Source organism: Bombus pyrosoma, linkage group LG14, assembly GCF_014825855.1.
Source record: "Bombus pyrosoma isolate SC7728 linkage group LG14, ASM1482585v1, whole genome shotgun sequence".
NCBI lineage: Eukaryota > Metazoa > Arthropoda > Insecta > Hymenoptera > Apidae > Bombus > Bombus pyrosoma.
This window is the reverse complement of record NC_057783.1, coordinates 6,628,323-6,648,531: the sequence shown is the minus strand read 5'-3', so window position 1 is coordinate 6,648,531 and position 20,209 is coordinate 6,628,323. Positions and strand designations below refer to the sequence as shown.

The following is a 20,209-nucleotide window of genomic DNA, read 5'->3' as shown; positions in this document are numbered from 1 at the left end:
TGTTGCACATTATTGAATAAATTTTATTTGTTATTTGAAAGTCCAAATGAAAAATAGGAGTAAATTATTTGTTATTTGGACAAGCTTAAATACATTATTCAAGATAATGAAATTAACTGTTGGTTACAAGTACGATTGTATTTTTTATTTATTATACATGTTATTCTTTACATGTTACATTCATATTGCAGGTATATGATGGTTATTATCTGATTGCATAAGCTGCAAATTGGAGATTCTGTCTTTTTTTTAGGAGGAATTCGTGTGTGATTTTTGTGTGTCTGATTCTGAATCTTGTCGTAAATCTATCTGGGGACAGACGTTGATAGAAGTCTCTTACTAAGTTATAATATGTAATTGTTAATTGAGAAATTCACACGTGGTTCATCCTATATAAATTAAAGACCAATAAGAACAATATTCTATCCTCTCAGGTTTAAGAACAAAACGCTGTTTTCTTAGTTGTAATCGAAAATTATTCGTTTACAATCTTCTAAAAATACCTACCATGTTTCATTCCCTGCTCCAGTTACCTTGAAGCAAACTTTTCCCTTCAAGTGTCCGTGATATACACGCGAAAATCAAGTGGCCCGGAAATAGTTCTCGCCATAGCACGAGGAGCCAATTACGAACCTGAATGATCACGAAGAACTTCGTTTATTGCTCCAGCTCTCTATCGATTTGATTTATTAATTCTTCTTTAAAGAAAAATTCGCGCTCCGTCTTGGAAAACGAAACTGAAGCTCGCATTCAAATTTGATACTGTTTATATTTTGTCCATGATCGGTACGAGCAAATAATTCCCCGTTTGAAATTGTGCTGTATCTGAAATTGTATATCATATTATATCGTAATGCATATATTCATCGTACCGAGTATTATGTATTATATATAATCTTTTTGTATATGTGCACGCTTTATGCATTTTGTTTCTATCGTAATTTAATCCTTGAAGCTAAATTTTAATTCAACGACTATCTAAACATATCTATATCTTTATTTACTATACAGATATGTACTATAATTACAATAATATAAACGTGGTATCTTTCTTCATAGAAAAATTATTAAAACAAACATATTTCTCTAGAATATAAAATATCAAAATCCACATTCTACGTCACGATGATCATTAACTTGGTTCACCATAGCATGCCAGATAATTATGATTTGCTGAGGAGCACGTGGAAACGTAGAATTGCTTTGAACTTGGCTTTTGATAATAATCAAAGAAAACTTAACAAATTTTGCCATGAATCTTGGCGAGCCATGTTTAAATACTGAATTTTTCCACAAAAGAGACGAACTTGCGAACAGATTCTTTTCACCATCATATGCCCCTTGAAATATTGTAATTTTACCCTAAGAAGCTTAGGTGATCCCATTTAGCTAAGATACACCCTGTATATACACCTTACCTTACCCTGTCACTCTTAATTACCCTTATTTGAAACAAAAAAATGTGTCAGAAAAGAACTGTATGATAGAGGGGATGAAGAACCGTGCTTTCATCCATTTCACCTTGCGACGACCTTGAAACGTGCAGCAAAGCTGACATTAAGATTTTTAAAACGGATGCCTCCATTTCTCGTTACATACTCTTTTAGCTGACATTCAAGCGTTTTCAAAACACTGAAAACTCGTGCCCTTTGCTACATTCGCTGCCGAGATGTAAACTCTCAAATTCGACAGAGCAATGCAAGGTATAATTACCCAAAAGTGACTACTTGGAAACGATCGACTATTTTGGACACGCCAGAAATTTCATAGTAGCATTATGAAGAACATCTTTATGTGCCGCGCCGTGGTGTACACCGGGTAATTTTAATGCCGGCGGCATATCGGATTTTAAAGTTCATATCTTGATTACGGACACTTCAAAAGGCACGAGTTTATAGCATTTCGAAGACGTCTAAATGTCAGCTACAAGAATATGTAACAAAAATATGGAGGTATTCATTTAAAAATAAAAAGTAAAGGCACAGTATGTCACCTTCTATATCGTACAACTTTCGTCTCAAACATTTTTTGTATCGTCACAAATAGGAAAGTAAGTAAGGTTAGAAAAGATAGCTGGAACACCCTGTATATATATATATATATATATATATATATGTATACATATGTGCATATTTATTACATATTTATATACATATGTGCATGTTTATTAGACTATAGTTTATACAATTGCAGTTATCAATTCATAACCTAATCTGTGATTTAGGTATATCTTCTAAGGTTAAGATTTCAAATCCAAGGATCTATAATATATTGGAATCATGATCGATTTAGAGGCCTTGTTCCAGCAGCCTTTGGACTATTACAGGCGGAAAGAACCTCGTTATTCAATCGAAAAGTTAGTTCTATCGAAAATGATGATCGAAGAGAATTAAAACTTCCTCCTTAGTAATTTGATAGGCCTCGCATGCAGCATGCTAAAACTGCAGTCAAGTAACATGTAATGTATTAGAAGCAGTATAGACTGGAATAGCAGTGCTTGTTTTAAGGTTAGGAGAGCTTGCAAAGCTCAAAGTGGGTCAAAAGCCAGCGTGCTCCGGTACACTTGCCAACCTACTTAGAACGCATTCGAGCAGAGTCGGAAACGTTCTTTTGCATCGCCTCTGTTACCACGTACACCAACATAATTATTCTAATCCAAATCAATTTGCATGTAATAAGTTACTAAGGTAATAAAATGGTATAAAATGCTCTCTTTACTAAGTACATATAAGAGTTTAAAAAGCAATTTCACAAAGCAGCTTGTCTAGGATACAGTCGGTGTTGTAGCACAGAAATAAAATAGGTTTGTGTGACCGTGCGGTAACATTCTACTTAAAGTAGCTTATTCGAGTGTCCGGCCTCAGACAAACCATTGTCGGTGATCATAAATCGTTTCCAGAAACTTACTGAAAACGAAAACGTCTTTATAAAATTCGGGGAAAAATATTCTCAATAAAAAAAGCATTAAACTATAATAAATTCAAAAAAAAGAACACTGTAGAGACCCGTTTTAACATCAACTGCGCATATTACATTGCTATTTTATTCTGTTACATCACGTTATTTAACTCTTCCTTTGTAATTAGCATGTACCTAGCTATCTATCCTGTTTAAAATAAAACTTACTTCTGTAGAGGCTCGATGGATCAGTGAAGAATAGTTAGAACCGATACCGTTCCTCAACGATACTGTAGGAGGAACGTTTCAACGAGGAAAGAAATAGAAAACTACCGGTAGATCCCCTGTGCATACTCCATTATTCTTTTTCCTATATCTCCCTCTGTTCCCTGTAATACCTTCGTATTGACTGTCTTCTTGTAAAGCGCCAGACGGAATTTTAAATCTTGATACGAAGACAGATCTTCCTGCTCTGTTTTCCCCGTCCTCTGAAAGCCCGGAAGTGGATGGGAACACAAAGCGGAACGGTGAAACTCGTCGATCACTCGAACCGTGAACTAGAAGCATTTGGATAATTAACACGTCGCAGCCATTGCGATAGACGATTTTTCTTTTTCTTTTACCTTTGCCTTCCTCCTTCTTCTTTCTTTCTTTCAATTATTTTTAATTCGTTCCTTTCTTTTTTTCTCTCCCGTTATCGAAGCGTTGAAGTTGATCGCCGCGAAAATACAAAGGTCTACAAAGTCGTTTTTCTAATGTACAGGGTGTATAAATATTGTCGATAAAAGTCATCATAAGTCTGACAGTCTGACGACTCTACCACCTTCGGTTTGACGGATTTCACCCGAAAGGTCCGCGCAACGTTGCCCTTGAACCTGAAAATCAAGGCCAAAAGGTCAGTTTTTTTGCTCTATCATATTAACATCGCGGACATCAACTTTGAAAAAGAAATCATGAGTTGCAACTAAACCGTTCTCTTGGAAAATAATGTTACAGTTCCATTGGCCCCTGCATCGATACTATTTACCATGTGTTCATATTTCACAGGCAAATATATAGAAGGAAAATAGCGTGGCATTAACGAGGAAACAGGAAATTATTTCTTAGCAAGTGAAATGACCGACTATAAGTAGGACGAAGCTGACTAACTTCATGATTTCTAAATATTACAAAATTACTCTATGAAGAAACCTTTCTAGTAAGAGTTAAATGGCGTCAAAGAGACTAAGATTTGGTACTACATATTAGCTATTTTGTAGATGAATACGTAAAGGACATACAAAGATCAGTAAAAATAATGTTGTAGATGGAGAGTTAAGTTTGGGACACTCTGTATAAGTAACAATCTTTCTTGTCCGTAGTCTTAATTTGTACTATCCCTCCGAGTCTTATTACTATCCTTATTGCTAGTAATTAATATCACATTGCCCTAAATGATACTGTGCTATCTTAGTGTTCTAGACAAATTACTTTAATTCTCATTGCACACTTTGTATGAGGCAGCGCAATCTTTTTACATCCACTTCGGCGTTTGCTTTCACAATTTGTCTGCTGTTTTTTTATTATTTAAATTTGTCTATATGACAATCGCTCTAAGATCTCAAAAGTAGAAAAGAAGAACATATTAAGATATTTCTTTGCGCTGGAATGTTTTAATTAGACTAGAACATACAGAAGATCGAGAGTCGTTAATTATTTTGCAACGAGTTTCTAAGAGAAATTTTAATTTGTTTTTATCATATCGGTTTCCTTTCTCACTCTTTCTCTCGATTGAATTTCAACAGCCATTTGAATCTGATTAATAGAGAATCCATTACTAATCATATCAGATCATAGGCTTTGACGCTGGAATTGAATAAAATAATAGTATACTCCAGGCGGACCGGAGTCAATTAACACAATTAACGAGCAAATGATACAATATCGAAATTAATAACGTGCTCCTAATGCCAGGAATAATGGCAGCCATGGGAAAAGAGGCGTGAAGATTAATGAGGATGAGTCGCGAACAAACGAGATGCCATAATCGTTAAATTACGTATTACAGGTATTGCGATTTTCAGTAACAATTAAAAGATACTTGGAAACGTGTGTACCATTAATATTCCTTTTTAATTCTTTTTAATAAGAATTACAAATTGAAATGGTGCAGAGGAATTTCAGCACAATGCAGTAGATGAAAAACTCTGTTTAATAATCTGCTACGTATTTACCTTAGAAAAGTCTTTCGTCAAAAGTCTATCGAAATAAAAGAAGTTACTTTTCATAATTGATATTAATTTCTCTATCGTATCTGTTCTTAATTAATTCGAAATTTCGATTCAGTTTTTAGTTCGTCTATCAAATCTAAGTATCCATTACTGGGAAATATTATGTTCAGATAATAAACCGTTCGGATATTAGGGTATTCGGCTAATAGGTATTCGAATGAGTGCGGCTCTATTTTGTTTACAAGCAGACTAAAAACTGTTCTGTAGACTAGATAGACAAGACCCAAATAAAAAAGTACAGTAAATCGTTTTAAAACGACAGGAAGCAGTGGATGCGTATTATTTCCAGGTATGAGGTATCGTTGTGTCCCAGTGGGAAACACGAGACGATGTTGGTATTCTGCCAGTCTAGAACAATGTGTGGGTCCCTTGTAAGGATAGGAAAAGCCGAACAGTACGGCGAGGTCGGTCTCTTCTTGGCATGAAAGAATGATACTCCGCGATAATTACGACCTGTAACTACAGCGTGCGCTTATTTATCATGCATGCGACACGGGGTCGGATTAAATGTTAGCTGCACGCTGAAAGGAGTCGCATTTGCATAAAAATGATGGAGAAATCTGCCAGCTTAAAGCTATCATCAATCTGTTAACCGAGAATGAGAGATTAAGTTATCGTAAATCGAACATTACATATGCACATACGTAATATTTTATATATATACTTAAATATACTACTATACATATATATATTTATTTATTATAATTACATATATATAGAGATAATAGACAGAGAACTAACAGAGAATATATACAGAAATAATCTAATAAGATTATAAAAATAAGAGGGTAAACTGTAATGATGAAACAACAGATGTTAATAGAATTCGATATTATACGATAAGATAAGTTATTAAGGAGAATAAGATATAAAGAAGAATCTGATAAGATTAATAACTACAATGTACTTTATTTATATAATTTATGTATATATATATAAAATACATGTCATTGTAGTCACTATCTTACCAGGTGATGTGACGAGAAGCAATGAAAAAAGTTCATATAAATATATGCTCTATCTGTCCTCGCTTATGAGACATAACGAATTTTCATAAACACGAAACCTATTGAAGATGTCGAATAAGCTTCCCAACAAATCCGATAAACATCAGGAACCATTCAGAGTGTAACCGGGTTTATAACAAGACATCTACAAGCTTGCCTTAAAACGCAAGGTGGTCATCTTCTTCAGTATCTTCTGTAAAGGTAATTAGATAACACAAAATCAAGAAAAAAGTTCGTCGCATCTCGTAAACGAAAACGGATAGAATATATGTCTAGAGGAACGTTTTCTATTGTTTCTATTATATGTTCTGTTGCACTCTATATGTAAGAATAGGCTCAGTTTTACAAACTTGATGTCTAAAACCAAAGTGTGAGAACGATATAAGTATATACAAGTTTTCAAAAATATTATAAAATCAAATCCATTTTCCGGCCGTGAAGCTGAAATTACATAAAATATATAAATATATACTTGGGACTAATTAATTAGTGTGAATGCTATAATAAATACAATGTTGTGCGGATATTCTTCACAGCCACCGTACTCGCCTGTTGTATATATATAACGATATCTCGCTTTCCAACTTGTTCCATAATAGTCTTAATAATTCACCTTTAACGACAAGCTAATCTTTATCGTCGTGATGAAAAATGAAGTCGCACGAGGGGTCGAAACGCGATCATCCGGCTTGTATGGAAGGCTTCGGTTGAATGCAGACTCCCATTAACCGATTATATCCCATTAAACGATTAACATTCTGAGCATTCCAGTTCTTTGCCCGTCTCTTTTGCCCGGCATGTGCATTGAGTAAAATCTACTTTTACGCAGAATACACACGATTCGTGTTACAACGACTTCCTTCAAGGAATTTCGCATTCCTTTGCCTCTGCCTATTTCTATCTTGGTTTGCAATTTCCTAAAGAAATAGCGTACTTCGCAGGATTTACTGTAATTAATCACCTTATACAGAAGCTCGCGTGATAGCTAACGTTAATCTCGCTTCGACATAACCTAAAAACTCTATCTTTTTATATACTATACACTTCCATTCACGATCTGTGTCACAATATTACTACATTACCAGTATCAGCATAACGTGCAAAAAAGTTCGATTCTCTTTTCCTCTTTATTTTCCTGAAATATGAATTACGTCGTATTGTAGATTGGAGGTTATATCGCTGTCATTTTTAATCTTTTCGCTGTGGTGCCTTAGGAACAGAAAATTCCTTTAACGTAGGTGTGTCAATAGTTTTTAATGAAGTATTGCTATTTTAATTTTATGTCATACATACAATATTTGTCATTTTATGTACTTAAAATAATCGTATTAATACGACAACGTTATTGCAGTAAAGTTAATATAAAAGAGTAAACCAATTTTTACTACATGTAATAAAGCAAACACGCTACCTTATTCTTCGATACTTACATCCAAAATCAATTTGTTACCTGCGTTCATATATACTCTCGGCTATAAGAGGACACCTGCTGTCACTAACAAAGTATGATGTTTAGATGAAATTGATTGTATCACGATGATTTTATTCCCTCATCGTCCTATTATAAATAAAAAAGATATAGCGATATAAATATATATTTGTAAATACAATTATAAAAATAATGATTAATATAATAATAAAATATTAAGTATAATTAAATATAACAAATAATTAAGTATAATTTTCACGATTACCTAATTATATAGAGGCATTATAATTGTTATTAAAGCAAATTTTAAAAGTTATGGTACAAGGTCTCATTCGGATGAGATCAATATCTTTAATTAAAGAAATTTAATTTGGAATAATCGTTATTGATGACGGAAATTTAATTCTGTTTACCAATAACCAATATAAATGATTAGAACATTTTGGTTACTAGTAATTATTATCGATGACCCGCATTTTACTTTAGTTACCGATGACTATTATCGGCGGTAAAAAATTTCTCTCGTTACAATCGGCTATTGTCAATTGTTATTAACATTACTTACAATTAGTACCTATTCACTGAGAATATAAAAAAATTAATTGTAGATATTATATATTTTATTAGGCAAAGAAACGATATGAAAGTATATGAAACAAGGAATAATCTAAAGGATATTGTAATACAATGTGCATTATTAATGTATGTGTTAATCTAAACTACAATATCTTTTATACTATTCTTTGTTTCATATATTTTCATGCAGTTTCTTCGCTTTATAAGATGCATAAGTTCTATCATTTAGGTATTTTATGTTATCAATGAATACGGATTATCAGTAATGTTAATAACAACTGACAATAATCAAATGTAACCAGAAAAAATGTTGTCGTCAATATTAGTTGACGATAACCAGAAGCATTTGTTGCCATCGATAATAGTTATCGGCAACCAAAACAAAATGCACACCATCGATAGTAGTTGCTGCTTACCAAAAGAAATTGCAATCATTTATATTCGTTGACAATGGTCGTTCCTAACCAAAAAGAAATTTTAATCATTCATAATGGTTATTCGTAATCAGAACAATTAAAAACTAATATTTTTCAATCATATCGTGTGAATAATTTCTTTCACATTTATTCATAGCTTTTATTTAAATAAAAGTTGATTTTTACTGAATGAGTTTTTGCCAAAAAATGCTTAAAATAACCCTTATCTTGGATCTTTAATTATACATATATAATTATAATTGATATTTCAGGGCGTGGAATGATAAATGGTTGCTACCAGCAGCATGGTGTATGAGGAGATAGTCGGTATACGGGGTAGCTGACCCCAACCGCCGCGCACGCTTTTCACGCGCGAAATGCCCCACAATTTGAATTCCGCTTCCGTCAACTCCGCCAACACGGCACCGAATCACCAGGCCTACAACCAACAACCTTGTCACCGACAGAATGGAGATGGACTTCAGCCCGAGGTACATTAATCCCATTTTACAGAAAATGATACTTTGAAGAATCCCATTTAACAGAAAATATACTTAGAATCCTTTATTTGCTAAAAATGCCAGGTACTATCCTATTTGCGTTTAATACTATATTATCTTTAAATTATCTTTAAATAATGTTTTAGATGTATGTATTTGCCTATTGGATTTCTGTTGCACAACGAAGGAACTAAGAACCACATTGGACATTTAATCTGACGTTAATTACTCGCTTAATGGTTATACGCATTACGCGTGGAAAAAGTATAATGTTTCTGGAGCAGAAAAAATAGTTTTAGTTTAGGAACATCAACCCGGAAAAAGCATCTCGTTACTCGTTTAATTTAAACGATGAACTTGATGTTATTATACTTTATAATAAAAGTAGTGTAATATTTGTATTCAGCTATAATCATACAGTATGGAATATGTAATTCTTGTCTCCTATTGTATTTGAATGTAACGAGATATATTATGGAAATAAGAATTTTCAGTGATAACGAAGAAAGACGTTATACTATCTTAATATTCAGATATATTAATTAAAATATGTAAATTCGATATCGCACAATGTAAAATGTATCAACGATAATAACACTGCAGCACACTGCAAAAAATTGTTCATATTTAGATTATAACATTTTAGAATTGTATCTCAATGCGATTAGGGACAAGTTTTTGTTTGCTCTCCAACTGAATTAAGTAATAGTTAAGGGACTAAGTGCTTTATTTTTAAAGAAGCCACGATTTTAAGATTGCCCTTGAATTTTATTATTATAATACGCAAGTTCATCCAAAGAAAAATATCCAATGAGGAATACTGTCATGATTTTTAACAACTATACAGTTAATTAATAATTGCATAATATCCATCCAAGGAGTGATCCAAATTAATAAGAACCTAACTACGTCTGATGACAAACAGAATAATGCAATATATAAAAATAAGAAATTTATTTTAATGAAAATGTATGTGTATGTAACATTCTTTGTTGCAAAAATTTGTACAGAATAACATAGAGAAAACTTTCTTAAATATTAATTTGTTATATTAGCTTCAGTTAATTACACATATTTATTCGTTCATTATTTTATTCTATATGAATAAAATTGTAGAATCGTTTAATTTAAATAATCGAATGTTCATGCATATCTCTAAATGCTCTGGTAATCGTAGGTCAGAAATCCTGTTTTCAAAAATTTTAAGGTTTCACTTACTTTAATCACATTTTATATTCATCCCGTCTATTGTAAAAAGCAAATAGTTAAATAACAATAATTATTTAAAGTGTATATATAATTGATATTAATTGTTATTAAATTATGTACAATTGATATTTTACGAAGAAACCTATTTACTCTTTATTAGAAAGAGCCGGTGGAGTTTGATACGTCTCATTTGCGTGGAGCGCCGGCCGAGGTCGAGGCACTGGTGCACAACATCAAAGAAGTTGCGCAACAGTTCCTCTATCACTGGAGAACATTCCCTATCATCCTTCCACCGGCGCTGTCCACGTGTACGGAGGGCGAAGACACGCTTGCGAGAAAGAAACACCACCTGAAGGATCTGTTCGTCGCGCCCAGCTTCGACGAATTAGACTCAGTCGCTGTAGACAGCAAGGGTGAACCAAGGAGGTTGACCAAAAAGCAGCTGGAAAGCATCAGCAAACGAGGGTAGGTCTTCCTATAATAACAAGATATCCATTTAAATATTTATCTTTATCTTTGTAGGTAGCAGTAGTATCAGATTCGTAAGCTCTCATGTTAGGGACGTCTTTAAGCCTGCAGTTGCGATACTCATCGACCAAGTGCGAATTGGATTCAGTTTTTTGAAGCAGTACTATCCAAGACTTGTAGTCACTAGTGAAATTGGAGTTATAACTTAGAAAATGATTTAATTTAAGATTTATGGTTTCACATGTTTTCTGCTTAGATTTTGTATTTAGATTTAGTCAGGGAACGTATTGTAAATAAAAGAGTAAATAACGCATATTATACGTAAGAAAACACAAAGGATTTCCAGTCTTTTATGAATCACATAGTAGATAAAATAGTATTTAAGAAATAAAAATAATCAACTACACACACGCGCGCTCGCTTTAGTATTGGACAGTACTGATTTAAAAAATCATTGTTATTGCAACTTAAGGATTAATGACGTTTATACTTAAATTGAATATGCTTCGAAACACAATATCGTAGCGATTGTATTCCTTAGAATTAGATATTAGCGACTTTTCTGCGCACAGTATAAACATCGCGAGTACTTACTAACAGATACTTGTTTTTAAGGCTTGAATGAAGCTCTCACTGATGCTAGTTTTTTCTAGGATGCAAGGAATATACGTATATAACATATATAATTTCAGGAAATACATAAATGTTTAGAGAACGTCATGTGTATAAACGTCATATGAGTTTATCGCCTACGCAAATTTAAAAACAAGAACAAAAGAGGAATTTGTGATAATTGAATTCCCTTGCAAAACCTTAAAGGAATCTTATTTTTTAACTATTCAAATAGTCAGCCTTAATGTATATCACTTCGTTTTGATAATATAAGAATAGTGAGCGAACCAAACCCAAATGGTGCCTCGTTTTCGTAAGGATGTGTAAAACCAAACAGCCACTCGTTTGTGTCTGATATTTTCTAACAATTTTTGTAAAGCTTTCAGAAGGAGAAGTACGGAAAACCGAAGAAGCTGAATGCCACTCAATTGGAGAGCATTCGAAGATGCGGGTATGTCATACACCAGCGTCACACAATATTCAAAGCTGACCGAAACAATGATCGTTACCCTGTGCAATGATTTTGGAGACTGGAATCACTCATCTCTCACGATCATCTTTTTTTTTCTTTTTTAACGAAGAAGTTATATCTCTAAAAACCCAAAATCTGTGTAAATGCCACCACAAAACAGCATGGTCTTCACCTGAAATTCACCCTGACAACAATTGGCGATTAATTAATCAATCGATTTGCATCGGACAGAGATCAAATACATAAAACGAGGGATTGCCAAGTGCACGAATTCACTGAAAAGAAAGATTTATATCTGGTCTATGTGTGGAGGGATTTCGTAGAGATAACACAGCTTATAACAAATAATACTTAGGCAATCACGGCATGATGTAAATCCTAGCTGTTAAAACACAATTAATATACGGTGTAGGTTGTGTTTTTTTATTTTTAGAGCGTTTAATGTGTGCTTGTATTATAGCGAACAATTCTTATCACTAGCTTTAGCTCCACGAATAAGGAGTGGAGAGTATAAGGTTCTTCTGTTTTAGTTATTCACTAATTAGAAACGCTGCAACAATGTAAAAATTTTGTACATATTCCAGGATATGTTTGTTCTCTATGTACGTATATATGTTAAATGTATTTTTTCTTTTTTTATATATACATATATTCACAATGTAGACGTAATATTCTGTTTCTGGATTTTCTCCATATTTTTTTTTTCCTTTTATCCCAAAGTCGATTGTATTAATAAACAATTTATCTTTCAGGGAATTCGAGGTAGACTCGATCAATTTCGCTGGGCAGACGCACCGATGGAGATTGAGCGGACTTCTTCAGCGTGGACGAGACAGAAGACGAGATGCATTGCTTCGGGATCTCGCTTTGGCAACTAGATTCCTTGTAGTTACGGCGAAAGCCAGGCTGGTCTCCCATTGCTTCAGTGTTTCGCAATCTTTGAAAGCTTTACTAACAGGGCTGTTACGGCTTCTTGGTATGAGTTCATTAAGAAAGTCCTTTCTATCTCTAATGGATTCGCAAGAGACAATATTATTTAAGTACAATTGGACGTTATTACGTTTTAGATATTATAATTGGCGTACCATCGCTTCAAGCACATAATTTGGATGCTAAAATCAGGGAGGAGCGATGTCGGTACTTGGTTGCCGAATTAGTGTGCAGGGTAAATTGAATAAGTCCTCTAAAATATTTATTTCAGTTACATTGGATTGCTACTTTAAACAGAGGCTATGTCAATAAAAATTATAAATAAAAATATTAATATGATGGAAAGCATCGCTTTCTAAGGTTTTCATAAATCTCGCTACAAATTGCAGCCTGAATATGAAGATTCTCTGGAACTTCTATGTGGTTTTGTACGAAAACAGCTTCGGAGAGCGACGATGGAGAAATTCGAAGTGGAAAGAGAATTATCACAACTATTACCTATCCCCGTTCCTTTCGTATTTGGAACACCCGCTGGAGCAGTGGTTGATCTTAGATTATTTAGCAGAGACATCATCAGAAAAGCTTTACCGATTTTAGTTGCTATTTTGGAGAGAGAAACACGAGGCTGGTTTCTTCATTTCAGAGAAAGACTGATTTCTGAGTTGAGAGCGCGGAAAAAGCCGGATGAAGAGATAGAAAGAGTACGATTACTTCTATATCAATCACTATAAAGTTGTCATAAATCTGTGCGGTGTATTCTTATTGATTGTAATCACCTTTAGGAAGTCAACGAAGCTGTTATGCGAGAATATTTGCAACGAGTGTTCTCTAACATCTTATCGCATCCAGACATACTCGATCTCGGTAACGGAATAGCTCAACTATTGGTTCAGCAAGCACAGTCGGTCGTATTAATGCATCGAGCAGTGAAAAATGTGCAGCGTAAACTATTGCAAACAAAAGAAGCGTTGAAATGCCATATAGAAAACGAACATCCAGTTTTGTCGCGAATAGAACCATGGATGCGCGATAGAATGAGAGAAGTTGAGGAGAAGTTCATCGAAGAGTGCGAATGGAGCGCACACGAAGAAGCTCTCACATTGTGCACTCATCAAAATTTACAGCAGACAGTTTACTTTCTTAATCGTGATTTAACATTTATGAAAGAGGTACGTAGAACTACAGATATTGTCATAAACACTTATTCGCATATGAATACAATGTATTCGTTCTCAGCGTGAACCAGTCCTGTTGAAAGAATTGCGCAAAGTTAAAACACCCACGAGGAGCTTCCAATGGCCGACACAGATATGGCTTCCAAAAAATTGGATTATCAGACGCAATTTTCAAGGCCAGTCTGAAATCATACCAACGGTACTGAGCAATACTCCGACATCTATCACGACACCTCGCGCAGATCCAAGTCAACCTGTCTTTTTAGTTGAAAGGGAGATTGTACACACAACTACAACAAGGTATATTGTAACAATGAAGTAATCATTCTTTAACATTAGTAGATCATTGTCTTTCTAGTGTAAATTTATGAAGAATTAATTGGTTCTAAAATTTATAAACAGATGGCCTATGTGGCGTTGGATTAATTACGTAGCCAGGACGTGGTGTTGGACTTGGAATGCAATGTTTCTATTAGGCGTGGCAGTGCCGTGGTGTAGTCCAGTCTCCATACGAGCTTTGCTACTCGTACAACCTTTTACTCCCGATCTAGAATTGAGTCAATTGAATGGAACCTTGTTTCCTAGAAAGTCGTCTCAAATGCCCACTCTTTGTTCTCGGTTGATAGCACTTTGGAGACATATTAGTAAAAGTCGGACACATTTTGAAACAGAACCGGACACTGGTAAATTTAATAAACTAATAGTTCTATACTTTATTTTTTATTGTTGAATTTATTAAATGATTATTTGATCATTAATTAAATAACTTTGCTTTTAATTGTAGGATTTATTGGAAAAGGAATGACAAGGCATTTAAATAGATTATGGAACTATGGTGTTAAAGGTCTTCTAGGAACACTTATTATATTATTTGTATTTCCTGTCGTCTGTATAGTCACGAGTTTAGGATCGCTTCTTATTGCACTTACTGCAGTTTTATGGTCCGTTGATTATACTATTACATATATCATAATATTTCTTAATTATAAAACGGTAACAGTTTCTCTTTTTTTGTTAATTTAGGATGCCTTTAATTACCTTAGCGTTGCATGCATTCATGGCACTCATAATGGATTTGGATAGTCCAGAACCAAGTAGAAATCGATATTTGGTCATCATGGAAGCATTAGTTTGGAATATCGGTACACAAGGTTGTCTACAACCAATCGCGGCGTTAATTGTAGCTCTTGTTTTGTGTCCTATTATTTCTTTTGTGATACTTACAGGTAAAATATAATATTCTCATTATAAATTAAAAAAGTAATCTAATTATGAAGGATTCGCTTATTTAAAATATATCACTATCTCATAGTTGCTGTGATACGTTACTGGATTAGAGTGGTCTGGGACACGACTATGTTCCATTTAGTAATAAAGAACAGGGGTCGTATACCGGCCAGTGATAGTTTTGTGGTTAAAAGAATAGCTGGACCAGGACTAACTTCTGATTATTATTATCAAGTAGGTATTACAAATTAATCACTGAAATAACTACAACTTGTTAATTTGTTAAACAAATGTTAATTGTTCCATTCTTATTTGTAGATTAGGCCTGAACAAGCTTTAGCTGCATTCGAGGCAAAACTAGAGTTAGACGAATTGTTAGCTTTCCAACAAGAAACAGAACGATTAATTACACAACCCCAGAGGGATTTCACTCAATTTGTAGAAGCTTGTTTTGGCCCGTTTGCTGCTAGCCTTGCCAAAACAAAAGATCCGTACAAATCGTTAGAAAAGGAAGCCAAAGATCTGATCGCCGTATTACACGAAAAATTAGACAGACGTAGAAAAAATTTGCAGACTGGTCTTGGAATGGTCGTAAGAAGTAAAATAAAACTTACTACCTTTGATCTAAAGGTAATTATCGGCCAAAGTACCTTTGATCCCAAAAATTATTTTACAATTTTATACATTTATAATTCCATCTTTAAGGTGGTAATACAACAAGGGGCACTTATGTTAGAACGCCTTTATCCCAGTCATGTGTTCGCGAGATTATCAGGGAACGAAGAGGATTTCTGGGAGAACAAAGGTTTAAGCGTCGGTGACTGGGCTGGTTTAGCTGGCCTCATGTACGCAGATATTTTCAGTTTAAATTTCCTTCAACCTCTCGATGACGCAGATACGAAATTCAGGCTAGAACCTCATCCTGGAGTCGATTTATCGCGTTACACAGATATGGTTCATAGCACTGAAATCGGCGGAACTAATGGGCCGGATTTGCTCGGCGCAGTTTATGCACCACGTGGAAATATACAAGTGTACAGTCCGTACCTAGAAGTCTCAGCTTTTAACCCACGCGCTAAACAGACTAGTAATAGCAGGAAATCAGATAAGCGATGGTAAAAAATATTCTGAATTTTAGATATTACTAAATATTAAATATTAAAATTTTAAGTATTATACGATCAGTATGTTGAGTCAAATTAAAGAAGTTGTTCTCATTTATAGTGATACTGGAGGACTTTTAACATCGACAAAAATTAGAAGACGCACAACGTCCACGAATGGTACAACAGAGACACGCTGGCAGCCGTGGAAGCGGCAAATTCGTCCTTACAGTGCAGAAAAGTTGCTTATTCCACTTCCTATTCCGCATCCAGCACACATAGCGGTTACCATTCATAATCGCGATTCCGAAAATCCAATTCCCCTCGATTCGGAACTTTGTCAGAATATATTGAAAGCAATTGAAGAGTCGCCCGGTGAAATGTCCACCGAATATGTTAGTCGTTACAGAGGGGCTGCAGATTCTAGTTTCGATTCGGTAGCTTCACATTCTTCGGTTTCTATTGAAACTGGCTTAGACAAAGATAACGATACTCAGGGAACGACAAACACCGATAAAGAGGGCGAAACTTATCATTGGACGCTGTCGAATTGGGGTGGTGGTATGACTAGGAGAAGAAACAATTCTGGATCTATAAAGGTCGATCTTGCATCTCCCGAAGACGTTACTCTGGACACAGATACCACCAGAGTGATGTTCAGTACGTACGGAACAACTGTTTGAACTGAGTTTACTGTTACGCCAAGTAAATATACTATATATAATAGGTGCAAGTAGAAACAAATAAGTGTAACTATGCAAAAGTCAGTTTAGACATAGATCTTCTGTTTATACAATTTTTTTAAAAACCCTGCATTTACTCGTTTCATTTTTATTACATTGAGGTTGATTAAATAAAATTGTTCTTCGTCGAAAAAAGAGAAATTTTAATTAAAATGCACGAAATGAACTTTACTTAAAAAAAGACGAACGTTGGAAACCGCTAATTCGAAAGTTTATTATTATAGATTCAGTTGCATTTGAATATGTAATTTGAGAGCCAAGACTAGAAAACATTTTTTTAATTAGAATAACGTCTTATAATTCCAATAAGCCTCGTTTTAAAATCCATCAGGATGTGTATAAAAATACATACAAAATTTCAGAAATGGTATATATACGTGCCTGTTGTAGCACATTATCAAAATCATTTTATCTTAATATTTCGCGGATCAAAATCAAACATAGGAAAAATAAACGCTCTAAACATTCGAGAAAAATGTTTTGTAGAATTTACATTAACATATACATATTATTATGTATAATTATCAGCATACCAATATCACTTTCATTGCAACAACAGAACATCATCTTCTGTGCCTAATCAGATATCTTATAAATCCATCTAAATTAGTACTCGATTAATTTAATTAATCAGTGGTCACTATTAAAAGTATTAATTTCTATTAAAACTTAAGTGAACCGTCATGGTTGATAATATAATAAGTATATAGAATGTGCTCATCTGCAAAGTCTGGGATGTCATTACAGATTCATAATTTTTATGTATACAGGTTTTAAGCAGAGTCAGATAATTAGAATATTAGCGTATGAATGGCCAGTGCCGTTAAAAACAAACCTCTTTAAATCTATGTTAAAGAAGTTATACAACATTCTTATTGACATATTGTATATAGATAGTTAATTGTATAAATAAACTTGTTAATGTAATAATAATTAAAATACATTTTCTTGTTATTCACGCTAAAGGCCATTCAAAGGAATACATAAAAGTTTGCTCTCTTTCGATATTTACATAATTCATGTGAGATAATATCATAGGATTATTTCATTATAAACTGTTTATAAAATATCAAGCTGCCAGTATATCGCTTAATCTGACAGTAAAACAGTTCGAAACAGTTACAATTTATTTACACTATTCTTTCCTAAGAATATACAAGCACAATTTAAAGAATTCTGTATTTTTTAATTAGGATTATTCAGTATTAAAAATTACTAATTGAATCTTACACATGATAACTAATGATGTATATTTATTTATTTTGAACAAATCTTATAATACCTGTAAACTTTTTTAAATATCTTCTTTTACTATACCTTTTTTTTTGTTGATTTTAATAATAATGTGTACATAAGTTGATTTTATTATATGTTATAATAAATGATACTAGTGTAATATTTATATTCAGCTATAATCATACAATATGGAATATGTAATTCTTGTCTTCTATTGTATTTGAGTGTATCAAGACATATTATGGAAATCAGAATTTTCAGTGATAACGAAGAAAGATATTATACAATCTTAATATTCAGATATATTAATTAAAATATGTAAATTCGATATCGCACAATGTAAAATGTATTAACCATAATAACACTGCAACACACTACAAAAAGTTGTTCATATTTAGATTATAACATTTTAGGATTGTATCTCAATAAGATTGGATGAAGGAAGCATATAATTTTAAATATTTCATTTTACTGATATTCAAATATATTTAAATATTGTCTGTGTTAAAGAAAAAAAATGCATTTTACAGAATGCAATTGATTAGAACCTTAATGAATACTCACTAAAATCCGATAAAGATACTTATAATAGATATTTATCTGTAGATGTTGTAAACCATAGAAATATTAAGAAATAACGATTATACAATCTTTTGACCAGTTTTTATTTGTTGTCAAACTGAATTAAGTAATAGTTAAGAGACTAAGCGCTCCATTTTTAAAGAAGGCACGTTTTTAAGATTGCCTTGGATTTTAGTACTATAATGCGCAAGTCCATCCAAAGAAAAACATCCAATGAGGAATACTGTCATGATTTTTAACGACTATACAGTTAATTAATAATTGCATAATATCCATCCAAGGAGTGTTCAAAATTAGTAAGAACCTAAATACGTCTGATGGCAAACAGAATAATGCAATATATAAAAATAAGGAACCTATTTTAATGAAAATATATGTGTATGTAACATTCTTTGTTGCAAAAATTGATACAGCATAACATGGAGAAAACTTCCTTAAATATTAATTTGCTATATTAGCTTCAGTTAATTACACATATTTATCTGTTACTTCAGAAACATTATTTTATACGATATGAATAAAACTGTACAACATAATGATTGAACTAGCTAATTCTCTGAAACACAATTTCTAGGGAAACTAGTAATAATTTCTTCTATCAAATGCACTTATCAATAGCAATACAAAACTAAATCTGTTGTACATTATGAAAATTCCAATTTGAATATTTCAAAGAATTATTCAGGGATAATTTCAAAGAAGGAAATCAGAATAGAATACTCAAATAATTATTTCTTATTGGGAAGGAAATAAGAAATGCGTAAATGAATGAAAATCGGTAGTACTACGTATTATAATAGATTTAAAAAAGAATTGTAGGAAACGTTGTATCATGAATGTAGCATTAATCAAACATGCGTACGTACAAACCAAATGTGTATTATTTTCATATATTGTAAAGGTATTATATTTTTATCAGTCTAACGAATGGTTCACATTTAGTTTGTGTCTAGGTATGTTAGTGTACTACAAGACTTTATTTAAGTATGTAGCGGACAAGAACGTAATTGTACAAAGTCAAATAAGTTATGAACGATAAATTAAAAAAAAGAAAATACATTTGCAATATTATATCGGAACCAATAACGAAACTTGAAATCGTATCTAAGTATAATAAATTTACGTAGAAATTAAAAATTTTACGTAGGTAGATTATAACTGCGAAACATTTACTATTTATAGTTATTATTATACTATTGCTCGTGTTTGCTATATATATATTTTCATTTTGAATTCCTATTCGAATGTAAAGTTGTACAAAACTATGATTGCGTATATCATAATTGCATAATGTAACATATTAGCAATATTTATTGACGATTTATTAAAAAATTTTACTTATGACGGTTCTTTTTT

General features: G+C 33.0%; 1 protein-coding gene and 1 long non-coding RNA gene across 10 annotated transcripts; one reads left to right on the top strand and one right to left on the bottom strand.

Moving 5' to 3' along the window:
• Positions 1-123: 123 nt before the first annotated feature.
• Positions 124-8,000, bottom strand: LOC122574921. Of its 6 annotated transcripts, none has more exons than XR_006319233.1 (8): positions 7,870-8,000; positions 7,469-7,733; positions 7,258-7,384; positions 6,789-7,196; positions 3,522-3,773; positions 3,127-3,455; positions 508-825; positions 124-389 (listed from the first exon to the last, which is right to left on the bottom strand). It is a non-coding gene; the product is annotated as an uncharacterized LOC122574921 (long non-coding RNA). The 6 variants fall into 6 exon arrangements; XR_006319232.1 differs by having other exon boundaries at positions 6,789-7,187; XR_006319236.1 differs by having other exon boundaries at positions 6,789-7,187; positions 7,626-7,733; positions 7,870-7,977.
• LOC122574908 lies at positions 1,524-20,194 on the top strand. Of its 4 annotated transcripts, XM_043743111.1 has the most exons (18): positions 1,524-2,050; positions 2,225-2,356; positions 3,662-3,793; positions 8,869-9,087; positions 10,466-10,770; positions 11,765-11,836; positions 12,610-12,833; positions 12,925-13,022; positions 13,177-13,488; positions 13,570-13,956; positions 14,024-14,262; positions 14,365-14,645; positions 14,747-14,903; positions 14,986-15,188; positions 15,275-15,423; positions 15,508-15,819; positions 15,895-16,304; positions 16,414-20,194. In XM_043743111.1, the coding sequence occupies exons 4-18, from the start codon at positions 8,974-8,976 to the stop codon at positions 16,973-16,975; spliced, it is 3,825 nt and encodes a 1,274-aa protein (XP_043599046.1). In that variant the 5' UTR covers positions 1,524-2,050; positions 2,225-2,356; positions 3,662-3,793; positions 8,869-8,973; the 3' UTR covers positions 16,976-20,194. The 4 variants fall into 4 exon arrangements, with proteins under 4 accessions (XP_043599046.1, XP_043599045.1, XP_043599047.1 ...); XM_043743110.1 differs by lacking the exons at positions 1,524-2,050; positions 2,225-2,356; positions 3,662-3,793 and adding an exon at positions 5,939-6,376; XM_043743112.1 differs by lacking the exons at positions 1,524-2,050; positions 2,225-2,356; positions 3,662-3,793; positions 8,869-9,087 and having other exon boundaries at positions 10,648-10,770; positions 10,828-12,459.
• Positions 20,195-20,209: the final 15 nt, after the last annotated feature.

What these genes read in the sequence shown, in the direction of transcription:
- LOC122574908 (XM_043743111.1), top strand. Translation starts at nt 8,974, where the DNA reads ATGCCCCACAATTTGAATTCCGCTTCCGTCAACTCCGCCAACACGGCA. An exon ending in TTACTACCTTTGATCTAAAG is followed by an intron (nt 15,820 to 15,894) that starts GTAATTATCGGC and finishes TCCATCTTTAAG; the next exon opens with GTGGTAATACAACAAGGGGC. An exon ending in AGGAAATCAGATAAGCGATG is followed by an intron (nt 16,305 to 16,413) that starts GTAAAAAATATT and finishes TCTCATTTATAG; the next exon opens with TGATACTGGAGGACTTTTAA.